The sequence below is a fragment of the Acipenser ruthenus genome, chromosome 13 (assembly GCF_902713425.1).
Source record: "Acipenser ruthenus chromosome 13, fAciRut3.2 maternal haplotype, whole genome shotgun sequence".
In the NCBI taxonomy this organism is placed as follows: Eukaryota; Metazoa; Chordata; class Actinopteri; order Acipenseriformes; family Acipenseridae; genus Acipenser; species Acipenser ruthenus.
In genome coordinates this window covers 10433439-10459361 of record NC_081201.1, presented here as the reverse complement: position 1 = coordinate 10459361, position 25923 = coordinate 10433439, and the positions used below count along the sequence as shown (strand labels likewise).

Below are 25923 nucleotides of genomic sequence, written 5' to 3'. Positions count from 1 at the left end.
TCCCACAGTCACTGCAGGTGATCCACACTGTCACAAGCAGGCAATGGCCAAAAAAAACTACCTCCATACCGGTGGCCGAACCTGGGGCGAGCCCATTCCCTCTTCCCAACCCGCTCTCCTTCTCGCACTTGGTTTGCTTGTCTGTCGCTTCGAACTGAACTCCAAGCATGAACCAGCTCAGCTGCTTCTCCAAGTAACCAAGCCTGTCGCCACGTTCCTGAAATGAACATTCCTATTCAGTTTGGAATATGGGCAATATTGCATTCACCAATACACCACTCCATAAATAATAATAGATAGGACTGTTTTCTTCATGGTAAATGTCTTATTTCATGGTCTAAAAATTGTAAACCATTTCACAATTGAACATGTAATAAACAGAAAAAATAAGAACATAAGAACATAACGTTTACAAACGAGAGGAGGCCATTCGGCTTATTGATCCCAGAATCTCATCAAGCAGCTTCTTGAAGAGTACACAGAAAGAGTACTTGGAACTGCAAACACAAGTCAAAAAGGAAGTTAGAAAGGCCAAGAGAGAGATAGAAATCAATATTGCTAAGGGAGCTAAAACCAATTCCAAAATGTTTTTCCAATATTAACAGCAAGAGAACATTCAAAGAGGAGGTTAAATGTCTAAGAGACACAAATGGCCAAATCATAGACGAAGAAAAAAAGTAGCAAATATATTAAATGATTACTTTTCACAGGTTTTTACAAAGGAGGATACGGACAACATGCCCCACATGTCGACCTGTTCCTATCCAGTTTTAAATAACTTTACGATAACAGAGGCAGAAGTGTTAAAGGACTAGAAGCTTTTAAAATAAACAAATCCCCTGGGCCGGATGAGATCCTCCCAATAGTACTCAAAGAAAGGAAAGAAGTTATTTACAAACCGCTAACCAAGATCATGCAACAGTCTCGACACAGGGGTTGTACCGACAGACTGGAAAATTGCTAATGTAATACCGATCCACAAAAAGGGATACAAAACCGAATCAGTTAACTACAGACCAATAAGCCTGTCTTCTATTATATGTAAACTTATGGAAACTATAAGATCTAAAATGGAAAATTACCTATATGGTAACAATATCCTGGGAGACAGTCAGCATGGTTTTACGAAAGGGAGATCGTGTCTAACTAACCTGCTTGACTTTTTTGAGGATGCAACATTGACAATGGATAATTGCAAAGCATACGACATGGTTTATTTAGATTTCCAGAAAGCTTTTGACAAAGTCCCGCATAAAACTGAAATTGAAGAAGGGAACTATGAAAAAGGCCTAGGAGTTTGTTGACTCAGAAATGTCTTCATCTAGACAATGTGGGGAAGCTATAAAAAAGGCCATAAGTTTACATATAATAGTTCCCTTCTTCAATTTTAGTATCTCCCATATGATATTTATAATGCACATTTTTATTGCGTGCATGCAATACTTTACACTTTTCTCTATTAAATGTCATTTGCCATGTGTCGCATTCAAAATGTATAATTATCGAAAGGGATTATGCAACAAATGCTCCTAAATATTTAAATGCTTACCTGAAAATGAGTAAATGCTAAACTGTAAATCATTTACCGGAAGCAAACGAAACCAGCTGCCAGGTTCATAAATGCAGTGTAAGAGGTAGTGATGTGGGTAGAACTGATAAGACAAAAATGTTAGTTTTTCTTCAGTTCCCTAGGATGGCTTTAACAATACTCCCACTTCCATGAGAGGTGGAATGCGGATACCAGACTGTGGCAGGGCAGGGATATTTGAAGACTGCAGGGCAATGGCTGTTTGTACAAGTTTGTGTCAGAATGTGGAGGTAGAATCAAAAAGGCCCACCTGTCCATCGATATGTAACGGGATGAGGTAGGTCAGGGTGATCTTTATCGTGATCCTGAAGGCTGTACATTTTGACAAAGCAGATACAGATTACTGAAGAATTTCAGTGCTTAGCATATTGAGTTCTTCCAGGTTTTCTATATGTCTTAACATATAGTCATGCAACTAGATGCATGGATTTGTACTTCGGTATGCAATGTTTTCTGCTCTTTTGGTTTCATTTGTATATAAGTCCATGCACCTGTCTGTGTACAAGCACCCTACAGCTGAAGATGACTCATTCAGGGCTTGGAGGATTTATGTCTGCATTGCTATACACTTGCATGGTTAGTTGTGACAATAACATTGATAAAATGCCATATTGCAGCCTATTTGCAGGACTGTGGTAATTGAGTGGCATAGCTGCACACTGAGTATGCAGCAAAGCTGCCGGACAGTACTTGTCTAGTTTAAGACTACAAGCTGAAGAGACTCCAGCTGAAAGGCACTGGGTTCATGGCCCCCTGGATATGACTGCACTGCCTCTCCATGACTCCTTCAGCAGCACAACCTGCGTAATGTGGACAGAACTCTAACCCTAAACCCTGAACCCCCTGTATCAGGGATCCCATGACTACACTTCCTTCCTCGACGACTCCTTGTGAACACAAGCGGGATGTTGTTAGGGACACTGTGTCTCTTCTGCTTGGATTGCCAGTCCCTGAGTCAGCGTTTTCTGTGAGGCTGGTAGGATTCTAGACAGTTTGGGACACCAAGGTTTGTTTGTAACACTACGCCTGTTTCTGTAAGGTACCTGCATTGTATTTTGATGTGAATGTCAGCCTGTTTTTGTGCATGTGTAGGGTGTCTTTTAAACTTGTATTCAACCCTGCCTACCTTTTTGCTGTGGAAAGTCTGTCAGAAAGCTGGTTGGTTGCTCCCTATATAAAGATTCCTTGTTCTCACTTCAAAGAGCAGAGAGACTTGTTTAAGTAGAGCTCATTATTAAATGTGCTTACCAAAGTTTGAAAACTCTTTAGCTCTCGCAATATCACTGGAACCCAGTTTAATTCAGTTGCTGGTTTGTTTTGTATTTTGATTATGCATTACAGATGCATGTGCTGTGTTTTCAAACTCTGTCCAATGGCTAGTTGCAATTAGACCATGTGACCTACAGAAAGTGTGCCAGGAAGCTGCTGTTTTAACTATTGCGTTGTATTTAAAATATTAGCATATTCTGAATTAACAAACAAAAAACAAGCTAAGAACTAGTAATTATGTAACAAAGCTAATAGGAAAATGAATGGTGCAGGTAATAACTCTGGAGAGCTGAGAATGGAGGTTAGTGAAGCACAAGGCCCCAGCAGCCTCAAAGACTGGCACAGCCAGCTGCACCTGTTGCCAGAGGTGGTTTTCATAACTGGCTCACGGAGGCTTTAACAGGTTTTGCTGCCAGGCGCAGAAGCAAAATACTCGGGCCAAGCAGCAGCCCTAGGAGCTTGCTTCCACAAGCCCAGGGCTCCTTTTTTAGGGAGCAATCTGTCCATGGTGCACTGACACCAATATCCCCATTCTGGGTGCTCACTACCATTCAGACTAGCTACTCCTGTGCAGTTCAAGCATGGTCCCCCTCTCCCTTTCGTGGTGTGACTCCAACATTAGTCATGGACTTGCGGGATGCCGCAATGCTGTCTCGGGAGGTAGCAGCTCTGCTGCAAAATGGGGCTATTCGCATGATTGACCCTCTGCTGGGTGGAAGGGTTCTACTCCAGGTACTTCCTGGTGCCCAAGCGGGATGGTGGCCTCAGACCAATCCTCGACCTTCAGACAGGTCAACCTGTATCCGAGTCGAAGGAGGTTGAAAAATGTTGACGATGTAACAGCTGTTGCAGTCAATCAGGCCAGGTGACTGGTTCACCACGGAGGACCTCAAAGATGCCTATTTCCATTTCCCTATAAAACCAGCCCACAGGAAGTACCTGAGGTTCGCCTTCCAGGGAATAGTATACAAGCTCTGTATCCTGCCATTCGGCCTCTCTAGCTTCCTGTGTATTTTCCAAGTGTGTAACAAATCAAAACTACAGAAGCCATGGGGTGTTCTAATACATGTGCACACTAATATATGTATGTATGATTTATATTTGTGAAAATGTTTGACTGCACCTAAGTAACAGTGTGTTTTAGCATCGGCTCTTTTGAACTTCAAACAAACAACCTTCACAATTAAGCCAAATGCCTCAACCTGTAATTTGAAGTTTTCATTAAATCTTACTCATTCCTGGCTTCCCTGCCTCTCCCCACAGCAGAACGAGGTGACGGACAGCGCGTACCTGGGCTCAGAGAGCAACTACAGCGAGTGTGAGACTTTCACGGACGAGGACACCAGCACGCTGGTGCACCAGGAGATGCACGAGGAGGTGGAGACGGACAGCGCTATCGACGCAGCGCTGTCCTACACTGAGGAGGGGGCCAACGGGTGAGTCCAGCACTCTCCATTATAATACTGTAGGGAAGAGTCCAGCACTCTCCTTCATTATAATACTGGAGGGAAGAGTCCAGCACTCTCCTTCATTATAACACGGAGGGAAGAGTCCAGCACTCTCCTTCACTACAGTAAAACCTCTATTATCCAAGGGAGTGTTCGGATAATCAAATTAAAACGATGAAATTGTTTTGACTTTCCTGATGAAGAAATCCCATAAAGATATACAGATAACTCAACCCATGTACCTGTAAATACATAACATTGCACTGCACTGTTCTGTAAATACTAGAGACTGGGGGCTGAATAGCACATTGTCTACGACAACACTGCAGAACAGCACACAGGAAAACAGGCTGTTTGGACGTTTTACTGTAAAACAACACTGGTTTTACTGTAAAACAACACTGCACTGCACTGAGGGGTCCAACACTGTGTCACAGACATACTTGGAGTAAGAAACTAAGGTTGTAACTTATTTTCCCCACGAATGATTGATGGAGGAAGCTGCCTGTCTCTCTTTTGTATTCGTATGCAGTGAATGCGCTTCATGTGGGATTTCTTGTATTGTGTGATCTCTGGTAGTGTTTCCTACAGAAGAGAAACCTTGCGACAAAGGAAATGTCTACTTTGCACTTTCCAGTTTGGAAATTTCTCCATTTCCCCTCCCCCTTAATGGTCTAGTGCCTCTTTTCAACAAATTAAGGTTATGAACCCATGTTTTGTTGATTTTTAAAATGTTTTAATTTTTTTATTATTTCAAATTTCATTTTCATAAAGAAAGTGAATTAGTTCATGACATATACAACGTTTTTAATGTATTTTTTTACTAGTAGTCAATACATCGTGTGTAGGGTCACTTGCTGTAAAGAGATGTCATCTCATTCAGTTTGGTTGCTCAAACGGTGCAAAATGATTTGTCGCAATGTGACACCCTACACACGGCATATTCAAAGAATTAAAATTGTACTTCTGAACTATTATAAAACTTAAATGTTATAGTTTTTTTAAATGCAGAACTCTGCTGTATGCCCGGGTTGACCTCAAGGACATTTGCAGTGCAGCGGTGTGGGCTACACCCCATACCTTTACTTCGTTCTACAGACGACTTAATGTCGTGTATCGTCAAAACCCTGTTTTTGGAACTAGTGTAAAGAGTGGCTTCTCAGTCGACTCTTACAACGCAGACATAGAGGCGAGTTTCTCCCTCAATTTTTTCACCCTAGCTACTTGTTACTGGGGTTCCGCAGGGTAACGCACAAGGCAGTCTCTCGACTTTAGCCTTGTAGCATTCCAGTCGTTCTGCAATGTTGCCCTTGTGACAGCTTTGGTACACTCACCCATTAGTTTAATGGTTGCATTTCGTACTTGATAGGGAACATTAGGTTATTATCATAACCCTGGTTCCCTGAATAGAAATATAACCATTAACCTTCATGGTTGCTGCATCCATGATTGCAGCAGGCTTGAAGGAATAATAACGCTGAGATCTGTGAGTGCAGTGCCTTTGTGCCCTTGGGGGTGGGCCATGACTCGCAGGCTCTGCGAGCAGCTTTGATATATCTTATTCAGGTTTGTGGGTCTTTAGAGGTGAATAGCCTTATGGTAATGGTTACATTTTCTATTTCAGGGAACCAGGGTTATGATAATAACCAAACATTTGTCCTCGTTGTCTTGAACCAGGCATTCTTACAGAATCAGCCCCATTAGGAATCTCCTGCAGTAGTTAAGCAATGCAGAAACAAGTACAGAAGAGGGAGCTAAATATTTAAGGGGTAGAGAATGGCTTTCCTCAAGCCACAGGTTCATTCAAAAGCAGGCATGGCCAGCGCTGTTTTTCCTTGATTTTATTTTTTGCATTGGAAAACCATCCCTTCACAGAAAAGCAGCAGTGTGTTCCCTTAATCACAAAGCGGATTACCTTCCCTGAACTGAGGGAGCCACTCAGAATTACCACACCACACAAACTGCTGTGCACGTCCAGCATTGTTTGGCTGTGTCTGGAAGCAACGTTTCTACATAGCTATAGAGGATATGTTCATCTCTGGACCTGGCGTTAGTTGCTGTGTGAAGATTTGAAGTTAGGAATTGCTCTCGGTGCTATTGTGATCTCCAGCCCCTGGACCCGTGTTGCTCTTTGGGGCTGGTCTGCTGCTGCTTTGTATTTGAGATACAGGGCCTGCGCTTCTTGTCCACTCCTTCATTGCACTCTGTGGATATGAATATCTGCATTGGACTGAGGTTCAGGTAAGTAGCTATATCACATATAAGAAATGGATCACTAACAGGTTTGTCAAAGTCCCAGTCTACACATCCTGCCCGATGCACAGATGCCATCCCGTTCATGGATCATACAGCACAGTTCTGAAGATGAAAAAATGATTTAAACAACTTTTACTCGGATGTTTTTGTATCGTATCCTTTTGACCACTTGATTGTAGCGAGTATCTAAACACAGTGAGAGCGCGGAAAACAAACTCAAAGGGCTGCCCTGGTGTAAGAAAACCAGTTTTTTTGTGTTTTTGGTACGTTTTAAACAAGAACTGGAAAATGTTTTATAATAAGTTAATGCATTGTGTGTAGGGTCTTATTTCACACAGTTTGAGCAGCTTCAATTGAATACCTGTGAATATTGATCAAAAAGCAGACTCCATTACTGGATGATAATGAACCCAAAAAGACAGCGAGTTGACTTGAACTAATTTGCTGTCCATTATCAGACTCGGTGCTCAGCTTATGTCTGATTTAGAAGTATTGCTACACAGAACTGCCACCTTCCTCCGATAGTGAAGATGTTAATCATCTTAAATACATAAGAACATAAGAAAGTTTACAAACGAGAGGAGGCCATTCAGCCCATCTTGCTCGTTTGGTTGTTAGTAGCTTATTGATCCCAGAATCTCATCAAGCAGCATCTTGAAGGATCCCAGGGTGTCAGCTTCAACAACATTACTGGGGAGTTCGTTCCAGACCCTCACAATTCTCTGTGTAAAAAAGTGCCTCCTATTTTCTGTTCTGAATGCTCCTTTATCTAATCTCCATTTGTGACCCCTGGTCCTTGTTTCTTTTTTCAGGTCAAAGAAGTCCCCTGGGTCGACATTGTCTGTACCTTTTAGGATTTTTAATGTTTGAATCAGATCGCTGCGTTGTCGTCTTTGTTCAAGACTGAATAGATTCAATTCTTTTAGCCTGTCTGCATACGACATGCCTTTTAAACCCGGGATAATTCTGGTTGCTCTTTGCACTCTTTCTAGAGCAGCAATATCCTTTTTGTAACGAGGTGACCAGACCTGAACACAATATTCTAGGTGAGGTCTTACTAATGCATTGTAGAGTTTTAACATTACTTCCCTTGATTTAAATTCAACACTTCTCACAATATTTCCGAGCATCTTGTTGGCCTTTTTTATAGCTTCCCCACATTGTCTAGATGAAGACATTTCTGAGTCATCATAAACTCCTAGGTCTTTTTTCATAGTTCTCTTCTTCAATTTCACTATCTCCCATATGATATTTATAATGCACATTTTTATTGCCTGCGTGCAGTACCTTACACTTTTCTCTACTAAATTTCATTTGCCATGTGTCTGCCCAGTTCTGAATGCTGTCTAGACCATTTTGAATGACCTTTGCTGCTTCAACAGTGTGCCACTCCTCCTATTTTTGTGTTGTCTGCAAATTTAACGAGTTTCCTTACTGTACCAGAATCTAAATCATTAATGTAGATTAGGAATAGCAGAGGACCTAATACTGATCCCTGTGGTACACCACTGGTTACCTCACTCCATTTTGAGGTTTCTCCTCTAATCAGTACTTTCTGTTTTCTACATGTTAACCACTCCCTAATCCATGTGCATGCATTTCCTTGAATCCCTACTGCGTTCAGTTTGAGAATTAATCTTTTATGCGGGACTTTGTCAAAAGCTTTCTGGAAATATAAATAAACCATGTTGTATGCTTTGCAGTTATCCATTTTCAATGTTGCATCCTCAAAAAAGTCAAGTAGGTTAGTTAGACACGATCTCCATTTCCTAAAACCATGCCGTCTGTCTCCCAGGATATTGTTACCATATAGGTAATTTTCCATTTTGGATCTTATTATAGTTTTTCATAAGTTTACATACAATGGAAGTCAGGCTTATTGGTCTGTAGTTACCTGGTTCGGTTTTGTCTCCCTTTTTGTGGATCGGTATTACGTTTGTTATTTTCCAGTCTGTCGGTACAACCCCTGTGTCAAGAGACTTTTGCATGATCTTGGTTAGCGGTCTGTAAATAACTTTCATTTCTTTGAGTACTATTGGGAGGATCTCATCTGGCCCAGGGGATTTGTTTATTTTAAGAGCTCCTAGTCCCTTTTAACACTTCTGCCTCTGTTATGCTAAAGTTATTTAAAATTGGATAGGAACAGGTCGACATGTCGGGCATGTTGTCGGTGTCCTCCTTTGTAAAAACCTGTGAAAAAGTAATCATTTAATATATTTGCTATTTTTTTTCTTCATCTATGATTTTGCCATTTGTGTCTCTTAGACATTTAACCTCCTCTATGAATGTTCTCTTGCTGTTATAATATTGGAAAAATATTTTGGAATTGGTTTTAGCCCCCTTAGCAATATTGATTTCTATCTCTCTCTTGGCCTTTCTAACTTCCTTTTTGACTTGTGTTTGTAGTTCCAAGTACTCTTTCTGTGTACTTTGTTTTTGGTCCCTTTTTAAATGCTCTGTAAAGTGCCTTTTTTCGCTGAATATTTTTTTTAATTGATCTATTAAACCATACAACATTGCTCAAACCCAGGTCAGCTACTGGGTGGCAGTGGAGCTCCAGTTATGAAGTAGAGCGCAGTGTTTGTATCCAGAGTTGCTCTATCAGTCCCTCTCCAATCCCAGGCAGATGCAGCGTGGCTTCCCCAATAAGCTCATAGTCCCACCACCACCCTCCCTTCTGTTCAGCCCTCCAGGCGTTGCTGTGCTTGTGACCCGGCCCAGTATAAATTCACATTGTGTTGCTGCAGTGCAGCATGCCCTCCATTTGGCTTTTGTAGAACATCCGCTCTTGTCCTCTAATGATTTCCTCCAGTTCCCTTATTGTGTCTGCACATTCTGCTTCTTAGTCGGGCTTGGAGTCCATAACACTGTCCCCTGTGAGTAGCTGGTTCATATTTTGACAGTCAGGCCAGAACACAATGGTGCTGCTTTCTTTTAAGGATGGGCTCAATTTGCCCATGGATGCCTAGCTGGTTTAAAAATCCTGCAGTTTCCAAACATTGGGTTTCCATTGTGGCAGTTACTCCATTCTTCTGTATATTTTCAGCCTTAAGATGGGATGCCAATTTTTTGTCATTCTGTTATATTTCTGAGTTCTTGGTTTCTGAGACACCTACATGCTTTGAGACCATTTTGGTAATAACTAGTCTGTTCTAGGTTACAGTACAATTTTTTTTTTTTTTCAAGACAGTCATCCCAAAGCAGTACACACAAAATAAAATACAAGAATAGGCCACATTCAGAGTTTGTAGCCTACTTTTTGACCGATTCATTGCTAGTATTGTCAAAAGCATTCTTTGAGTGCAAGTCTTTGTGAGTAAGTCTTGAAACATTGTTGTGTTTTCTGGTGTTAGCACTGGGGTTTAATGCTTTGTGAACATGGCACAGTGTTGGAACGGGGCCTGAAGCTGGGTTGTGTAGTAGCAAGGTGTTTGACACTTTAGCCTTCTCCCCAGGCCTCACCAGCACCACCTCTCCCTTGGCTCGGAGCTCAACAACCACTCCCTGGTGACGGTGATCAGTGGGGAAGAGGAGCACTTTGAGGACTTCGGGGAGGGTCATGACTCTGAGCTGCTCCCTGACACCTCCACCATGGGGCCCGATGCGGACACCAGCCTGACCAGCCAGCTCGAAGGCTCCATGCTGCTCTCACCCAGGTAGAAAGAACTTCTGAAATGACTGCCCATCTACATGGAATTCTTCATTACTCTAAAACAGGGGTGCCCAATTCTGGACCTGGAGGGCTATCCCAGTCCAGGTTTCAGAGGTTACCCCTTATATGTAAATAGGTAAATACTGTAGGGCCTGGATGAAGGTTTATTTGGTAGCAGTGGTCCACACTTGTGGCCTCCATACATGCACTATTGTCCACCTTCCATACATTTTCAATACAGTATGTGGTCACCATGGACACCAATACAGGCATGTCATTCTGAAAATGTCCGAGTGCCTGTATACACAAGCTCAGTATACACATGTGAATATGCTGTAAGTGTCTGGAGCAGTGGAGTATGTAAGAATAACACCTTGCTTTTCCTTTCAACAAAAAGGATGATGATAAACTTCAGGGTAAAGATGTTGGTATTTATCATTGCGAAAAATGACGGCTTGGCAGGAGCACGTTTCGGAGGACGCGTGTTCCAGCCTCCGTTTCCCGAGTCAGCGGGGGGGTTGCGAGCGGTGAGCTGAGGATACAGATAATAATTGGGCATACTAAATTGGGGTGAAAACCGGGGTAAGATAATTGGCGACGACTAAATAAAAAAAAATAGTCGGAAGAGGGTCAGACAGTTTTAGGCTGGCAGTATTGACTTAAACTAGACCCCCAGGCAATGGTTGATAATATTTTAATAAAAGTGCTAAAGAAAAAACTGCATCAGGAATTGTACAGGTAGAGTATGAAGATCAACTTTTATAAATGTCTTTTCTAGCACACCTGCATCTTGGTAACCCTCACTTTTGTCTTTCTTGAACACCTAACTGCATACTTCTTATCTACAATCCTGTTTTGTTTTTATTCTCTTTATGCACAAAGGAGTTTAACCAGGATTTGTAATCAGGGAGTCGGAATTAATGTTTAATTTTTATTAGAGCCGGGCTAATAATATCAAGCTGTGTGGCTGCCGCATGTTCTGGGAGCCAGGGGTCTGAGCTATTAAATAAAGCGTCGGGCTAGATCGACCAGATGGGGTGATTGAGCGATTAAAAGGAAATGCCAAGATTAAAACCCCTAATATATTCTAAATGTATGGTCCATAAAGATAATTGTAAATGATAAATATATAGATATATGGAATTCTTTTAAGTACGGAAATTAAGCTCCTCAGACGCTGCCCCAGGAAAGCATCACAGTATCAGCCAGCATAAAAACTGAGGCAGGGTTTGCTGTCCTTGGCTATGCAACATAGCTACAAGGTGACATAAGGGACTGGAAACCAGTGAACGTCTTCATTAATGATTAATAATCAGGCTTTTGGCTGTGCTGAATTCCTTAATGCTGCTTCAGTGAAGTACCTTTGGCACTATATGAAATAGCGTATCTAGTCAGCTTTGTTCTCTTTTAATATTGCACCATTAAAACATACTTACAGGTGTTGATTTCATGTAAAAAAAGAAATATATAATTAAACTTCTGTGTTGTGCAGTTTTGATGCACCGTTTTTGCTCTGATTTTCATTATCAAAGTACCTTTTTACATATACTACATCAAATTGCATTTCTACTTCGAGAATGTAACTACGGTTAGCTGTCATCAATAACGAAACAATACAAAGCTTATGGTTATAAAGCAGATGACTGTTGCAATCCTAGAACGAGAGATCCTGCTATGTGTATATTATGACCCCCTCCAAGGCGCATGTTATTGTGTAATAGAGACTAGAAGCCTTGCCTCTGATAATGATGGCAGGGAAATGGGATTGCTGAGGAACACACACCCCTGTGATCACTCTCTTCTTTCTTTTCCTTTCTTTCTTTCTTTCTTTCTCACTCTCCAGCGCCAGTTCTTTCCCTACAAGCTTACAGAGCTTTCTTAGGGAGGAGGTGCTGGACTTTTTTTGTAGCCAGTGTCACAAACAAATTAATCGCCTTGAGGACCTTGCTGCTCGCCTGAATTACCTTGAAATGAATAGGTAACGCATGCCGCCTGCTCCCCTCCTGTCCCTGTGCGAGAGTGTGTTCATTTCACCTTTACCAATCCCTGCTCGCTTTGTGTGATCCGAACATAGCTGTCCTAGTCCCAACAGGAGAGTCATTAATAAGCTGCTTTTATTCTCCGCTAGTCTGAGACATTTATTTAAATGCATTTACACAGGTAAGTATGATAGGAAAAGCATTTGCTTCCTTAGCTTAAGACAATCACTTACACCTTTTATTGTTCAGGGAACCTTTTGTTTCTGAAATTGTTTGGATGTGTTAATTCAGAATATGCAAATATTTAAAATCCAATATAAACTACCTGGTACTGGTACCTTTTACTGTCGGTTACATGGTCTCCTATTACATTTAATATTCAAAGTTATTTTTATCATTCTGTCATTCTCTGCAGGCGACAGGGATATAGTATGTCTGTGTCAAACGATATCCTTGGGTAGTGGCACACTTTCATTTTTTTCATAGGATGGCGCTAATTTAGTTTTTACAAGTTGCAGAATGTATGATTATTGATATTCTATAAAGTACTGTCGATTTGCAGAGACCATTTCACTTCAGTCTAGGCCAAAAAGTCCTTCTTTGCGTGGTGAAAGCGAGAACAGTGTCATGTGAATGGTTTGGTATCCCACAGCGCCCCTTTGTGGTGTGGCTTCTAGCATGCTGCATGTTTGTGTGTCGTGAGCAGCAGTGTGAGACCGTGACCCCTTCACCCCCTCTGGCAGTCAGCCCCCACTGCTCTGGGAGGTAGTACAGGGGCAGGGTTCTGTTTCCTGCTCCCCCTCGGCCCTGGATTCCTGTTCCTGACTTTGTTTCCTGTTTTTCACCCTGTAGCTCCAGCAAGAGGCTCTCCAGCAGCAAAGTTGCGAGGTATGTGAACGTGGCTCAGCCTGAACAGGGAGCAGGGTGTGGCAGCTGGGATCGAAGGGTGGAAGAGGGGATGGAATAGCAGCCCTGTATCATCGGAGACATTGGCAGAGCAACAAGCCTGACAGTCTGGTGGAGGAGTGGATAGCTGCATTGTCATATTTTATATGCTGATAAGGGGTGGCTGACTTATCTTCTCTCCCTGACAGACACCTTCACCAGACCAGCACACTAACACTGGACAGCATGGAGGACATGTCAAGAGACATCATGGAGCTTGCCGAGACTGACATGACTGACAAGGTACATGGCAGATGACCACAGCGCATCATAGCAAACCAATACAGCTTACATTGTAGAGCATCCTTAATGCAAGTTTGTGAAGCACCTGGACAGCAACTTAACAAGAAGTGGCGATAAGCTGTTTAAAACCGTGCTAGCCAACTCATCATTTAATATACGCAGCATTAAAGCTGCTTTCCTCTTCTTGGCTTCAGTCTTGAAGATGTAGACATTTCAAAGACAACACTATGGAAGTAATGGTTGCTGCTTACTTTTCTTGATCGTATTTCTATTGGGAGTTTTTTTCCCTTTTGAGAAGCTAGGATTCAAACCTGATTTCAATCCCAGCACGTTGATAAGCACCTCTCTTTCAGCAGTCAGACCTGATTGAACGTACGCGCATGTGTGTGTGCGTGCCGAGTGGTAAGGTTCTTGTAGTGTGTGAGCTGACTGAGGCCGTGTTTGTCCTGTGCAGGTCATGTTCTTGTGGTGTGTGAGGTGACTGAGGCTGTGTTTGTCCTGTGCAGGTCATGTTCTTGGAGAAGCGAGTGGCGGAGTTGGAGAAGGACTCTGCAGCAAATGTGGAGCAGCACACCCGTCTGAGACAGGAGAACCTGCAGCTTGTGCACAGGTAGGCACCAAGGCTTTTGGAGTTGGTTCCTGAATACATTTAAAGGACTGTTTAGCCAATTATGGTGAAACTTGGTAAAGCCATTCTTCAGCACAAGCTACTGAAGGTATCTGAATCTATGTGCTACTTACTGTATGCCACGTTTCCATTAACTGGATGTGCTTGTCACGGTACTTTTTTTCCTTATGTGGACAGTAGTGGTGGGGTGTTTGTGTGGATCTGTGTTACTGAATTACTTGCTCTGGTTTCTGTGCGCAGGGCAAACGCTCTGGATGAGCAGCTGAAGGAACAGGAGTCCCGCTCTGAGGAGGCCCTGCTCACTGAGATCCGCCGGCAGAAGGAGGTCCTGTGCAAGGTGGAGAGAGAGCGCAGCATTGAGATCGAGAACCTGCAAGCCAGGTCAGTGGCACACAAAGCTAATCGGAGAGCTGTCTCTTTCTCTCTGAGAGAAAACAACAAATGCTCACAGGAGATCCTTGGTGAGGAGTCCGTGCAAACACAATGAAATGAGTGCCAATCAAGCTTTTAAAATCCATATTCTTATCTCTTACTGGCACTAGTCCCCCTTTTCTGTTTCAAAAATAGTTTATAGATGAAAAGTTGCTGCTGGTTTCCCTTTTCAAGTACGAAATGTAACCATTCCGGAATGGGATGTATCTCTTATAGCCTGAATTACCTGAACACTTGTATCAAAGCTGCTTCTTTAAGAGCCCCATCTGTGTCAAGTGTTGTCTCCGCCCCAGGAGATAAACACGACTGCCACATAGGGATCCGCTGCATTTTTCTTTCAGCCTGCCTGAGAAAAGGAGTGAGCTCAGACTGCAGAAATAAGTTGGTATTTCACCACTTTTTTTTTGTTTTTTTCTCATTTCAATTCTGAAATAATTTCACTTTAATATTAAGCGCATAATTCTGTCTTCGCTTAAGTTCTGATTTAGTTGAGGCTTTTCAAGATTCAATATTATTATTTCTTACCTCATCTGGTGGCTGTGTGGTCCAGCGGTTAAAGAAAAGGGCTTGTAACCAGGAGGTCCCCGGTTCAAATCCCACGTCAGCCACTGACTCGTTGTGTGACCCTGAGCAAGTCACTTAACCTCTTTGTGCTCTGTCTTTCGGGTGAGACGTAGTTGTAAGTGACTGCAGCCGATGCATAGTTCACACACCCTAGCTTCTGTAAGTCGCCTTGGATAAAGGCGTCTGCTAAATAAACAAATAATAATAACTCCACACAGTGAACTCCTGGTCTCCGTTTTGCTTGGGTCAGGGGCACAAACGGATCTCTAACCCAGAGACCATTGCAATATAGTCCTTGGCGCTAAAGTCTGTATCCTTCCCCTATAAAACCCTGTTCCAGATAAGCATTGTTGTCCAGATTTCTCCTGCAACTTGCTTGGATATGGATAGGCGTTTGCATTTTTGTTTTGTAACAAAAAAAAAAAAAAAAAAAAGTGTTGACATGTCAGATACTCAGACACCGTGGGGAAGACCTTCATCACCCCTACCTCAGCAGTCTGATAAACTCTGCACTGTATCCTCCTTGAGGGCTACAGAAAGACCGGGCAGCCTGAAGGAATAAAGAAGCTCCGCCATATCTCCCCCAAGGAAGTGCTCCAGTAAATCTGCGCATGGGCGTGGCAACAGAGAGAGACACACTCTCGCACACAAAGCCAGCTGCAGCCACTGCAGAAACTTCAACCAGTGCTGCACAGCTGTCTCCTTCACAGGTCAGGATGCTTCCTATTACCAGGGATCAGTTCTTCCAGTGGATGGGCGAATTTGAAAATCATACAGGCCTCGACCACAGACTGTAACCTATGCAGTGGTTTCTGGTACTCCAAGCCGACAGATATGCACATTACTATGCAGCGGCACCTGACCTGGTGGGGGAGGGCGTCATCAATTCCGCCCCTGACGAGGACGCAGAGGAAGATGCAGAGGCTCCTGCACCGATCTATACAAATGCTGATGCTGTTTTGAGGGGGATTTCATCCTTTCTATATAAACACAGGAGGATAATTTCCTGAACATCATCGATGCAAGGGACAAAAAAGCCTTTGAAGGGTTCCCCTTCCACTAGGCTGTCTGGAAGCCCATTGGGGTTAGATGGGAGAGATCTGCCTCTGCTACAGTATGCCCCCCAAGGGTAGACACATTCTACAGAGTGCCAACCGGACAAAGAGACCATCTCTTCAAACTACCTAAGTTAAATACCGTCCTAGCTACACCAGGAGCGTCTCCATCCTCCAGACCCTCGGCCTCAGATCGTGCAGACAAGAAGGTGGACACCTTCCTGAAAAGGAGCTACACAGGCTCAACATGCGGCATGCATGTCAGCAATTCCCAGACGTATGCTGCAAAGTACCAACACGAGCTATGGGGTCAGTTGTCTGCTGCTCTACAGACACCTAACCCAGAGAATATTGAACTGGCCATGCAGTTAGAGAAAGACAAAAACGTATCCAAGACACACCTTCAGGCTGGCTGTGATGCTATTGATACCAACGCCAGGGCTGTGCAAGTGTGGTGACTGCTAGGAGGTGTATCCAGATGAAGACATCAGCACTAACTCCAGATACACAGGCCAGGATACTGGACTTCCAGGGTGACTTGCTGTTCGGCACCGGACTCGAAGACTCTGTCCCAGATGGAGGCAAGACTGGCTTTTCGGTCCTGTTCAACAGGGATGAGAGACGCACCATTCAATAGGGGTTCTTTCAATAGACAGATGTCTTTTAGATGGATTGAGACGGACACGTTTAATGTGATCAAGGAGGCAGGCCATACAGACCCTCACAGGGCCATTTCAAAGAAGGGGGTAAGGGAATTCACACTAGCCCATCAAGAATTTGTTCACTAGTGCAATTCAAAAGCCTTGCACTATACAGCTGTCTATCTGCGTTGTTATCCTACCTCAGTCACCTGTTTTCATAAGGGTCTCTCTCTCTCTCTCTCTCTCTCTTTCCTCCATCAATATTGCTATGATCTCCAGTATTCTACCTGGCTGGGAAGGCCGCCTGGTAGGTTCTCATCTTATGGTCTGTAGATTTATTAGGGGGATTAAATCCCATTCGGTAACGGTTATATTTATATTTCAGGGAACCAGGGTTGTGATAGAAACCTAACGTTTCACTTCATGTTTTGTAGTCCAAACTCACTCCAGTAGTCTAGCTGCCATCAGACCATGTGACCTGCGGTACAGATATCAGGATTCAGTATTTTATCTGTAGCATGATGATGTTTCACTAACTATAGCTGCAGGTTTATCCAGGACAGAAAGGGTTCATCTGTATCAAAGAACCCCCTATCTAGATTGCGCTCTGGAATTTAAATGCTAGGATCTAAACACTTGCAGGGCCTGCGTGGTTTCGTACTGTGTTGTGCATCTTACTTCCACAAAAGGCTTGCAGGTGTTTGATAAAGGACAGGTCATATTGCAGGTTTCCTGTAAGACCCATGTCAAAGCACCATTCTGCCACCCAGTGGCTTACGGTAATTACAAACACTAACTTGTATTGTAAGTTTGTGTGTGTGGTGTTGATCAGGCTGTGGCTGCCCTGTGTTTGTGTTTCTTCAGGTTGCAGCAGCTGGACGAGGAGAACAGTGAGCTGCGGTCGTGCGTTCCCTGCCTGCGCGCCAACATCGAGAGGCTGGAGGAGGTGAGGGACTGCCCCACCTCGGTCAAGGGAACCACAGAGTTCCTGCAGTGTGTGAGGAGTGGGTGTGCAGGCAGACCGTATACCCGCTTTTTAAATATTTATACCACAGTTTTACATACTCTGTCTTGCCTAAGAATTTCTTATCCAGTTACTCAAACCACTAAACAGTACTGCCTCACTCCCTGCATCACAACACTATGTCCCACAGTTTACCTCCCAGTCTCTCATCTCTAAACACTACACCACACCTGAGCTCCACACTGCCACCCTCCCAGTCCCTCTGCTATAACCTCCACCCTGCCACCCTCCCAGGCTCTCTGCTATAACTTCCACACTGCCACCCTCCCAGTCCCTCAGCTCTGAGATCTGGGCCACTGCCTCAGTGACTGACTTGAACCCTCTCTCACCCCGCAGGAGAGGCGGAAGCTACAGGACCAGGTGGAGGATGTGACTCTGCGGCTGAACGAGGAGCTGGAGAGCCAGGGGAAGATGGCAGACAGGCTGGCTCATGAGAGACACAAGAACCAGAAGGAGAAGGAGTCCACGCAGGTGGTGAGTGCACGAAAGCATGGGCGTCTCTGTACTGAGAGAGAGAGAGAGAGAGATGCTGATTAACTTCACTGGTATTTTCAGTTCATAAGTTTCAGGTTCTCTGTATCTGCAACTAAGCTGTCTCATGCGAGTTTGTGGCTTTCTTGCTATACTATTAAAACATTGTTGTAAAAGCCCCAATTTCAATTTTTTAAAGGGTAAGAAAGGACGTCCTTATTTTTACCACAACGAAACCAAAGTGGTTAATACTTTCCTACATTGCAATACTGTTTATTATCCTTATAGTCCATCTTATGTTAACCCTTTGCAGTCCATTTATTAAGTGGTGTCAGGTGCGTCATGTCCAAATTATTTTCACACGCGCAGTTAGTTTTAGACGTGCTGTTCAACAGTCAAACAGGTTTAAAAGGCCCTGCATATCAACAAAGCACTCAATAGCCATCTCCAGCCCCGCCCCACCCTTTCATTCGCTATAGCTTTCACATATGCTAAGAAATAAATATTATTATTATTATTATTATTATTATTAATAGTCGTACATACCGATCGATCATCTCCTGATCACTCGTTTTATCACCAAACTCCTCAATAATGCGATCCAAGTCATTGTTTTATTACTATAACATCTCAAGAAAGCTCTGCAGATGTCTGTGTTATTCTCTGTGCGCTGATTCAGTAACAGGCAGCTTGTTTCCTTATGGCTGCCCCTATCTGATGCCAGGGGCAAGTTTGACTATTCATGAGATACGCCCTTTTTTTTTTTTTTTTTTTTCGGCTTGTCTCGGCTCCTGTCTCTCCCACTCGGCCATTGAATGGTTTTCTCGGCTTTCTCTGGCTAAAAAACGACTAGAAACCCGTTTTTTGCGTTTTTTTGATGATGTCGGACAGGGTAGGACATTGGACCGGATAGGAATAATTGCAATGTCGGACCAGGTCCGGCATAGGACCGCAAAGGGTTAAGATATGTTATGCTTTTTGCATCCGTAAATGAAACACAGTGCCTCTGCATTTTGCATGTTACACGCGGGAACAATATTTTTTGAGTTTAGCTGATGTTAAACTGTGTAGAATATATACTATTAAAATTGAGCAAACCGGTCTCATGGCGTAGCGGTAAAAGCCAATGCCTTCAGCACAGGGAGCTACGTCCTCGCAGGCTCAAATTAATCTAGGCTGCTGGTTTGCCGGGCCAGCAGTGCAGTTGGCCGGATTGCTGGTGGGGAGGTTTAAATTACGCAACATCCTACGTTTTGGCCTTAACTTAAGTTCAGTGGCCTTGGTGCCCTCTACAAATTGATTTAACTGAAGGCCATTTTGGTCTTGCCCTTTTTGTTACCCTTGTGTTTGCTGAGAGGCCAGTAAGTGTGTGTCTCCTTGCTATCCCCGCAGATGATAGAGGACCTGAGGAAGCAGCTGGAGTTCCTGCAGTTGTACAAGCTGGAGGCAGAGGCGAGATGCGGGCATTCGGCCAGCGCGGGGCTGCAGGAGTACAACAGCCGCACTCGAGAGGCAGAATTGGAGCAGGAGGTGCGGAGACTCAAACAGGTACAGCCTCGCCCTGCTCCCCCTACAACAGGTTTTTAGACAGACAAGTACATAAATATCTAACAATATTCTCGGTATCTCAGAATGGATAATCGTCCCATCTTCCAATAATGATGAAGTTAGCCAGAAGCCATCCCACAAGTGCAGTGGTACCCCACATTTTTTAATTATCTATCAATGGGTTTGTTCATTTTACTCAGAAATGGTTTGTGCGGGTATGTATTGGTTGTAAATCTGCAGATTTTTGAGTAACGCTAAACACTTTTTTTGGGGGGCGGGGGTTTGGGGGGGTGGAGTGCCCATATTCAAGGGAATATCCCGATTTTTTGTTGTCTTTCCACGCAGGATAACTGCATGCTGAAGGAGCAGAACGATGAGCTCAATGGGCAGATTATCAACCTTAGCATCCAGGGAGCCAAAAACCTCTTCTCGGCCTCCTTCTCGGAGTCACTAGCAGCAGAGATCAACTCTGTGTCCCGGGATGAGGTATCCACTCGGCTCGCCATCATTGTCATTGCCCTGCACCTTACAGCAATACCTCCTCATCCACATTTTGTCCTTTTCAGCCACTGTGTCTCCTTCTAAACAATTATGCTTTGAAGAAAGACCGTAAGTGGATGTGCAACTGTAATTTCCCTCCCCTCCTAAAATTTCTATAGAGAGATTTTCCAAGTATGAACTCTGTTGCCACAGTTAGAGGGGATGTAATTTTAAAGTTGCACACCCCTAGTGGTCATGTCTTAAAAAAATCTGGTGGTCAGCACTTCTTGGCTGGTATGAATGGTACAGTTGTTTTGAACGCTGAAACTGAGCTTTATTTTGTCTATTCTCCCCTATAGCTGATGGAAGTGATCCACAAGCAAGAAGATATCAACCTCCGACTGCAGGAGTACATTGACAGGATCATCGTAGCTATCATGGAGTCCAACCCCTCTATCCTGGAGGTGAAGTAGCACCAACCTCCCCGGAGACGGACCCTGAGCCCCCTCATTCCCTTGCATCACCGCTGAGCCATCACTATGAGGGAGTAGAAGAGGGGGCTCAGACGTGTTGCTATAAAAACCAGAAGATGAATTTGGCTCCCTGGTCCCGGGCCAGTCTTGTCTGTAAATTAGTTTGTTTGTATCCCGGGGCCGGCACACTCCAGTGGGGAGTGCCATGAAAGGGACTGTTGTCTTTCTGTACTGCGTGGCTCCTGTGAATTCCTGTGGTTGGAGTCCTTACACCAGGGAAGGAGGGACCTGGCGTGTGTGTGTGTGTGTGTGTGAGAGAGAGAGAGAGCTTCTCGTATTAGGGGTTCACATGTCCGCTCGTTGCCTGCCCCTCGTAAAGGTGAAATAATAAGCTTTAAAACACATTTTTTTTATTCCAGGTGAAGCCCATTTATCCTGCCATAAGTGGAAGACCAGTACTAACTGTGTAATGGGTATTTGAACACCGTGGGGCTAATGGGGGAATCCAAGTATTACTTCCATAATGCTTCTGGGTGCTGCGACAGGCTAAATGGGGCTTCACTGGAGTCCAAGTGAAAACTTAAACTAAAGCCAGCAAAATACTGCTAGGGACTTGAGGCTGTTCTCCTAATGGGAGGTAAAAGTTTTTTTTGTTTTAAAGCCAAGCTAACTGTAGGACTGTCCTCAGGTTGGTTCTTTGAGTCTGCTAGATGGTTCATGGTTTTCATTGATTCACTTCTTTTGGCATGTATCCAGTGGGTCATTCGTTGCAGACTTTTTTTTTTTTCTTTCTTTCTTGGATCCTTATAAAATTGGAAGGGTTTCCTACAGATTGATTGATTAAACCTGACAGGTACCACACAATCTGGTCAGCTCGATTCTAGGACTGCCATTAACCGCCTATATAGCAACCTTTTCCTTGAACAAGCCTACCATTAGTTTCATTTGTTACTTCATGTAGACATCATTTGCTGTTGCATTACCAGATTACAATTCATTTGTACAAATATTTTATTCAATGCACTACTAAAACACACAATTCAAAAAGGTCAGAGATTGTTGTTTGGCCCGTGTCTAGTTCTAGTCTTCAGCAGTAGAGGAAAATAACTTTCTGAAAATCCATTTAATCCAATATAAACACTGCATGTATTTATTTAGTCTGTCCCTGACTAGGTAGCAATGCACATGTTAACCCCTGTGTGTCTGTTTCAGTGTGTGTGTGATAGCTAGTGATTTCTCCTCTCTGCTTTGGCTCTCTCGATAAGGGAGCGCACACTAGAGCCTGGAGGGCTAATCCCCCTGGCTGTGCCTTGGAGCGAAGGCCAAAAGACTGGCACACTGCAGCTGAGGACCAGTGATGCTTCACTCAGCCAGCAGGAGGCGATCTCGCCCACTCCAAACCAATTCTTACGTAACCCTGGCTCTCCGATATTTATGCAGTGCAAGCAATACCGTATGCCGGTGGCTATAGGCTGAGCCTGTTTTACAAAATGGGGGAACAGTATTTCAAATAATGTAAATGAGGTGTAAACTTTCGATTTGTAAATTAAAACTAACATGTATTAAAAAAAAAAAAAAATAATCCATAGGACCTGTCGTACAGTAAAATCCAGTCGGTTCCTTTTTGAATTTTCTGCTGGCTTTGCAAGAGTAAAACACACACAGGAATGTTTGAAAAGGTCTGGTTTGCAAGAGATCTATGAAAAAGTAAATGTCCAGAGATCCAACAGTCTGTTATACAGTCTCTACAACTTTGCATAGAACTGCATTTTATTTATAAATCTGGTAGTGGTGACTTAAACTCTAGTATGAGTCTGGCCAAAGCAAAGCAGTTTAGAGTTTCTCAGGAGTTTAAAAGGCATAGACTAAAAGCGTCAATTTAAAAAGCACTGTAGTATTACATAGTCTCTGATATACTGTCTTCTACACTGATATACATGTATGTATATGTGCTTTTATAACTAAAACATCACAGGCAATCATATGGGTTTAAGCCCTTTTTGGGATCACACAAAGAAATCTGTTCAAGTTTGGGATGTCTGTGAAGTATCGGTATGAAAAAGATGATCAAGATATTTTCGGAATGATGTTCAGATTTGTTTTGCTGTAGAATCAGACTGTTTGTTCTCCGTTTTAAATAGACCTGTATATGTGTGCTGACTCTCTGCCTCAGTCGGAAGGGGTTCTGCACGTTCTGTTCTGACATTGTCACACGTGGCAATATTGACAACTGTTGAGACGCTCTTGGGGGAAATGACTTGTAATTAACGACAGACATACTTACTATAAAATAAAACTTCATGTTGACATTTCTCATAGTTTCTATGTTCAGTGCTCTTCTATACAGTGCTCAGTTATTTCACATGTTCGGTTTGTTCAGTCAGGCATGTTGACAGGCAATTGTACTGTAGTATGTACATTGCTTTAATATTTCATTATAGCAAAATAAGAGGGAGAACTGCACTGTGAATAAAGCCCAGTGCATGGCAATGGAGAGAAGTGGAGCGGAATAATATATTTTTATACTCCTAAACTCCTCTTCCCAGTATCAGTTATAAAAGCAGGGAAAGAGGTGAATACTGTCAGATCCACCATATTTTATTTGTAAACGAAGTTCATTACAAATATTATCGGAAACTGTTTTTGGATGATACTTTTTAGCTTCGCTCGCATTTGGAAAACATTCATATTGTTTTGCACTTTGACTGTAGGTGAAGCCCATTTAACCTGCCATAAATAATACTATCAGTTTAGTGGAAGACTAGTACCAACTGTGTAACAGGTGTTAGGACACCTTGGGGCTAAATGTGGCTTCACTGGAGTCCAAGTGAAAACTAAAATCAGCAAAAATTAAAACTGACAATCAGATATTGGGGTATATTTCAATTATCTGAATAGCCATTTATCTCTCTGTCATGCTACTTGTAACCACTGGGATGGTTAAGATCCAGGTGTGTGTTTTTTTGTTTTGTTTTTTTCCCCCCGGAGTTCCTGAAACAACTGCTTTTTAGGTTCGACCTTTTTCAGAGGAGAAAGACCGCACTGGAAGCCATGCGAGATGAGAAAAAGCTTCTGGACACAGTAAACAGCCACACCTCATCCATCACCTTTTGCTGTCACCTAATCAATTGTCCGCAACAAGATTTGAAGTAGAAACTGTGCCAGTTGGTTTTTATGGACATTAAAGGAAATCTATCAAGTTGGACCCTCAGATTGAAATAAAAAAAATAGCAGAAGAAAAAAGTGGAGTAACACACTATGGTGTTGAAAAGAATGTGTTTTGAGAACCAACATCTTTCATGCTGAAATGCAAGTAAAGAACATTCCATTTCCTCCATGAGTTCCTAATTGCAATTTAGGCATTGATTTAATCAACCTATACCTTGATAACCCACAGCTGGATTTTATAGTGCAAACCCACTCTTTCAGAGGTCACATTTTAGAATAACTACACACCCACACAGTGGAATCCCTATAAGATTAAAGCAGCTGACTCGCAGACATCTACAACTCTCACTTCTTAACACTTCGCAGTGGCCTTGGATGTAAATCTAATTTGTATTTAGAAACTTTTCTATCTGGTAGCTGTAGTTATTTTATATAGAATGATTGTTTTTGTTTTCTTGTTTGCAATGGGTGACCCAGTCAGAATTAATCTGTACCCCTATAACACCCCCTTTTTCCTTGGATCCAGAATTTATACATTGATTAGCCATGTTCTTGAACAGTCTTCTCTAATTGATTCTAATCCTGGTCTTGACTAATACTACTCCAATTAATGGCGTCAGCATAGCTAGATTATCGTATTCATGCAAAAGTGCTTTTTTTAAAGTTTATCTATTTAGTGCCTGACTAGTATTTCACACTATACATGATAGCTTTTAAACCTACATAAAGATGTTGGGTAGAGAACAAAAAAGGGATAGTTTGTCCCTCTGCTGGTAAGCGTATACACAGTGAAATAAATTGATCAATTTCTAATTGGATTCAGATGTATGTTTTAAAAATACTTTTGCATCATTATATTGAACTTTATGCAGGCCAGAAGTGATTCCAGGTCTTTTCCCAGTGATGTTCACTAGGAACACATCCTTTTAATGTCATCCTGTTAAATGAATCTCTGGTGAATAGAAATCTGATGAGGGGTCTGAACTCCACGTGGTGTTACTGGAAGGCCTCCAGGTAACTTGATAACTGAGGGAGCAAGTGCTTACTGCAGTCCCATGCAATTCTTTCGTTTTGTTACCGGGGGCGCGGCAGGTCTCAGTGACTTGGTAATGGGTGTTTACCTCCTAAATACCTGAATGTTGTATATTAAAGCTGCTCTTTGAGCCTGTGACGCAGACATGACCCCGCCCCCGAGGGACCAAAAGTACTGGTCACAGACCTCCGCGTCATTTTTCCTTTCAAGACTGACCTGATGGAGAGCCTTGTTCAGATAAGTGCAATTGTTGCTTGTATCTGTATATATTTCTAATTGTATGTGTTTACACATTATTTATATTAAGCGAATCGCAGAAATAGTTTTTCTATTTTCAAGTATTGGTGTGCACTACAGCGTGTTGCTGGTTCCGTCGCGCTGCAGCCTTGTGCCCCACGTGATGCCAGCGACTCTAGTCGCTCCTTCCCTGGGACCCAGCATCACAAGTCGGCTGACTTTGTGCTCTCCCCATGGGCTGCATAACTCCGGCTGGAGCTTATTTGTTTCGTTTTTCTTGCTTTTGCCAATACGAGACGGTTATATATATATTTGTAATTGTTTTAAATTTTTTTTTTTTTTTTTTTTTAACTGAATGTTTTTTCTTGTTTTATTTGTTTTACAGATATTACGCGCATGCCTGTCTGTACCATCGTTCTTGACATGTGTACAGTAAGAGCAGCTGCAGCTTTCGGCAGCGCTGTGCAGGACAGAGATACTACCTTTGTCTTTTTTGTTGGTTATATTACAACCACAGTATCTCTACTGCTTTGGTGAACCACTATTGGCATCACCATTGTGAAGGCTGTTAGTTTATTCTGATAAGCAGGCTTCCTCAGTCTTGTTGGTACTGACTGAGCAGTAAAAGCCACTGGCTTAACCATATGTTGCCGCCCGCGGTAACTGCGACCAGGTGGACCAGTACAGAGGTCACCGACCCGGTACCGAATCGGCTAAAGCCACCGACCCGACCCAGTTCTGAACCGGTGTTAGTGTCACCGACTCGGTGCCATCCAGGTTCTGAACCGG

The 25923-nt window shown here is 43.0% G+C and overlaps 1 protein-coding gene across 4 annotated transcripts in view; it reads left to right on the top strand.

Annotated features, from left to right (window-relative positions):
• LOC117418293 (rab11 family-interacting protein 3-like) overlaps positions 1-23014 on the top strand; it is a 47181-nt gene extending 24167 nt beyond the window's left edge. For 2 of the 4 annotated variants that reach the window (XM_034031192.3, XM_059035651.1), the window contains 12 exons: positions 4121-4293; positions 10017-10217; positions 12057-12191; positions 13045-13080; positions 13287-13380; positions 13887-13990; positions 14249-14389; positions 17565-17646; positions 18061-18198; positions 19588-19743; positions 20089-20229; positions 20583-23014. In XM_034031192.3, coding sequence (XP_033887083.2) covers positions 4121-4293; positions 10017-10217; positions 12057-12191; positions 13045-13080; positions 13287-13380; positions 13887-13990; positions 14249-14389; positions 17565-17646; positions 18061-18198; positions 19588-19743; positions 20089-20229; positions 20583-20696 — 1515 coding nt within the window. In that variant the 3' untranslated portion in view covers positions 20697-23014. The remainder of the gene's footprint in view (positions 1-4120; positions 4294-10016; positions 10218-12056; positions 12192-13044; positions 13081-13286; positions 13381-13886; positions 13991-14248; positions 14390-17564; positions 17647-18060; positions 18199-19587; positions 19744-20088; positions 20230-20582) is intronic. The other 2 variants (XM_034031193.3, XM_034031194.3) reach the window with 2 other exon arrangements.
• The last annotated feature ends 2909 nt before the right edge of the window (positions 23015-25923 follow it).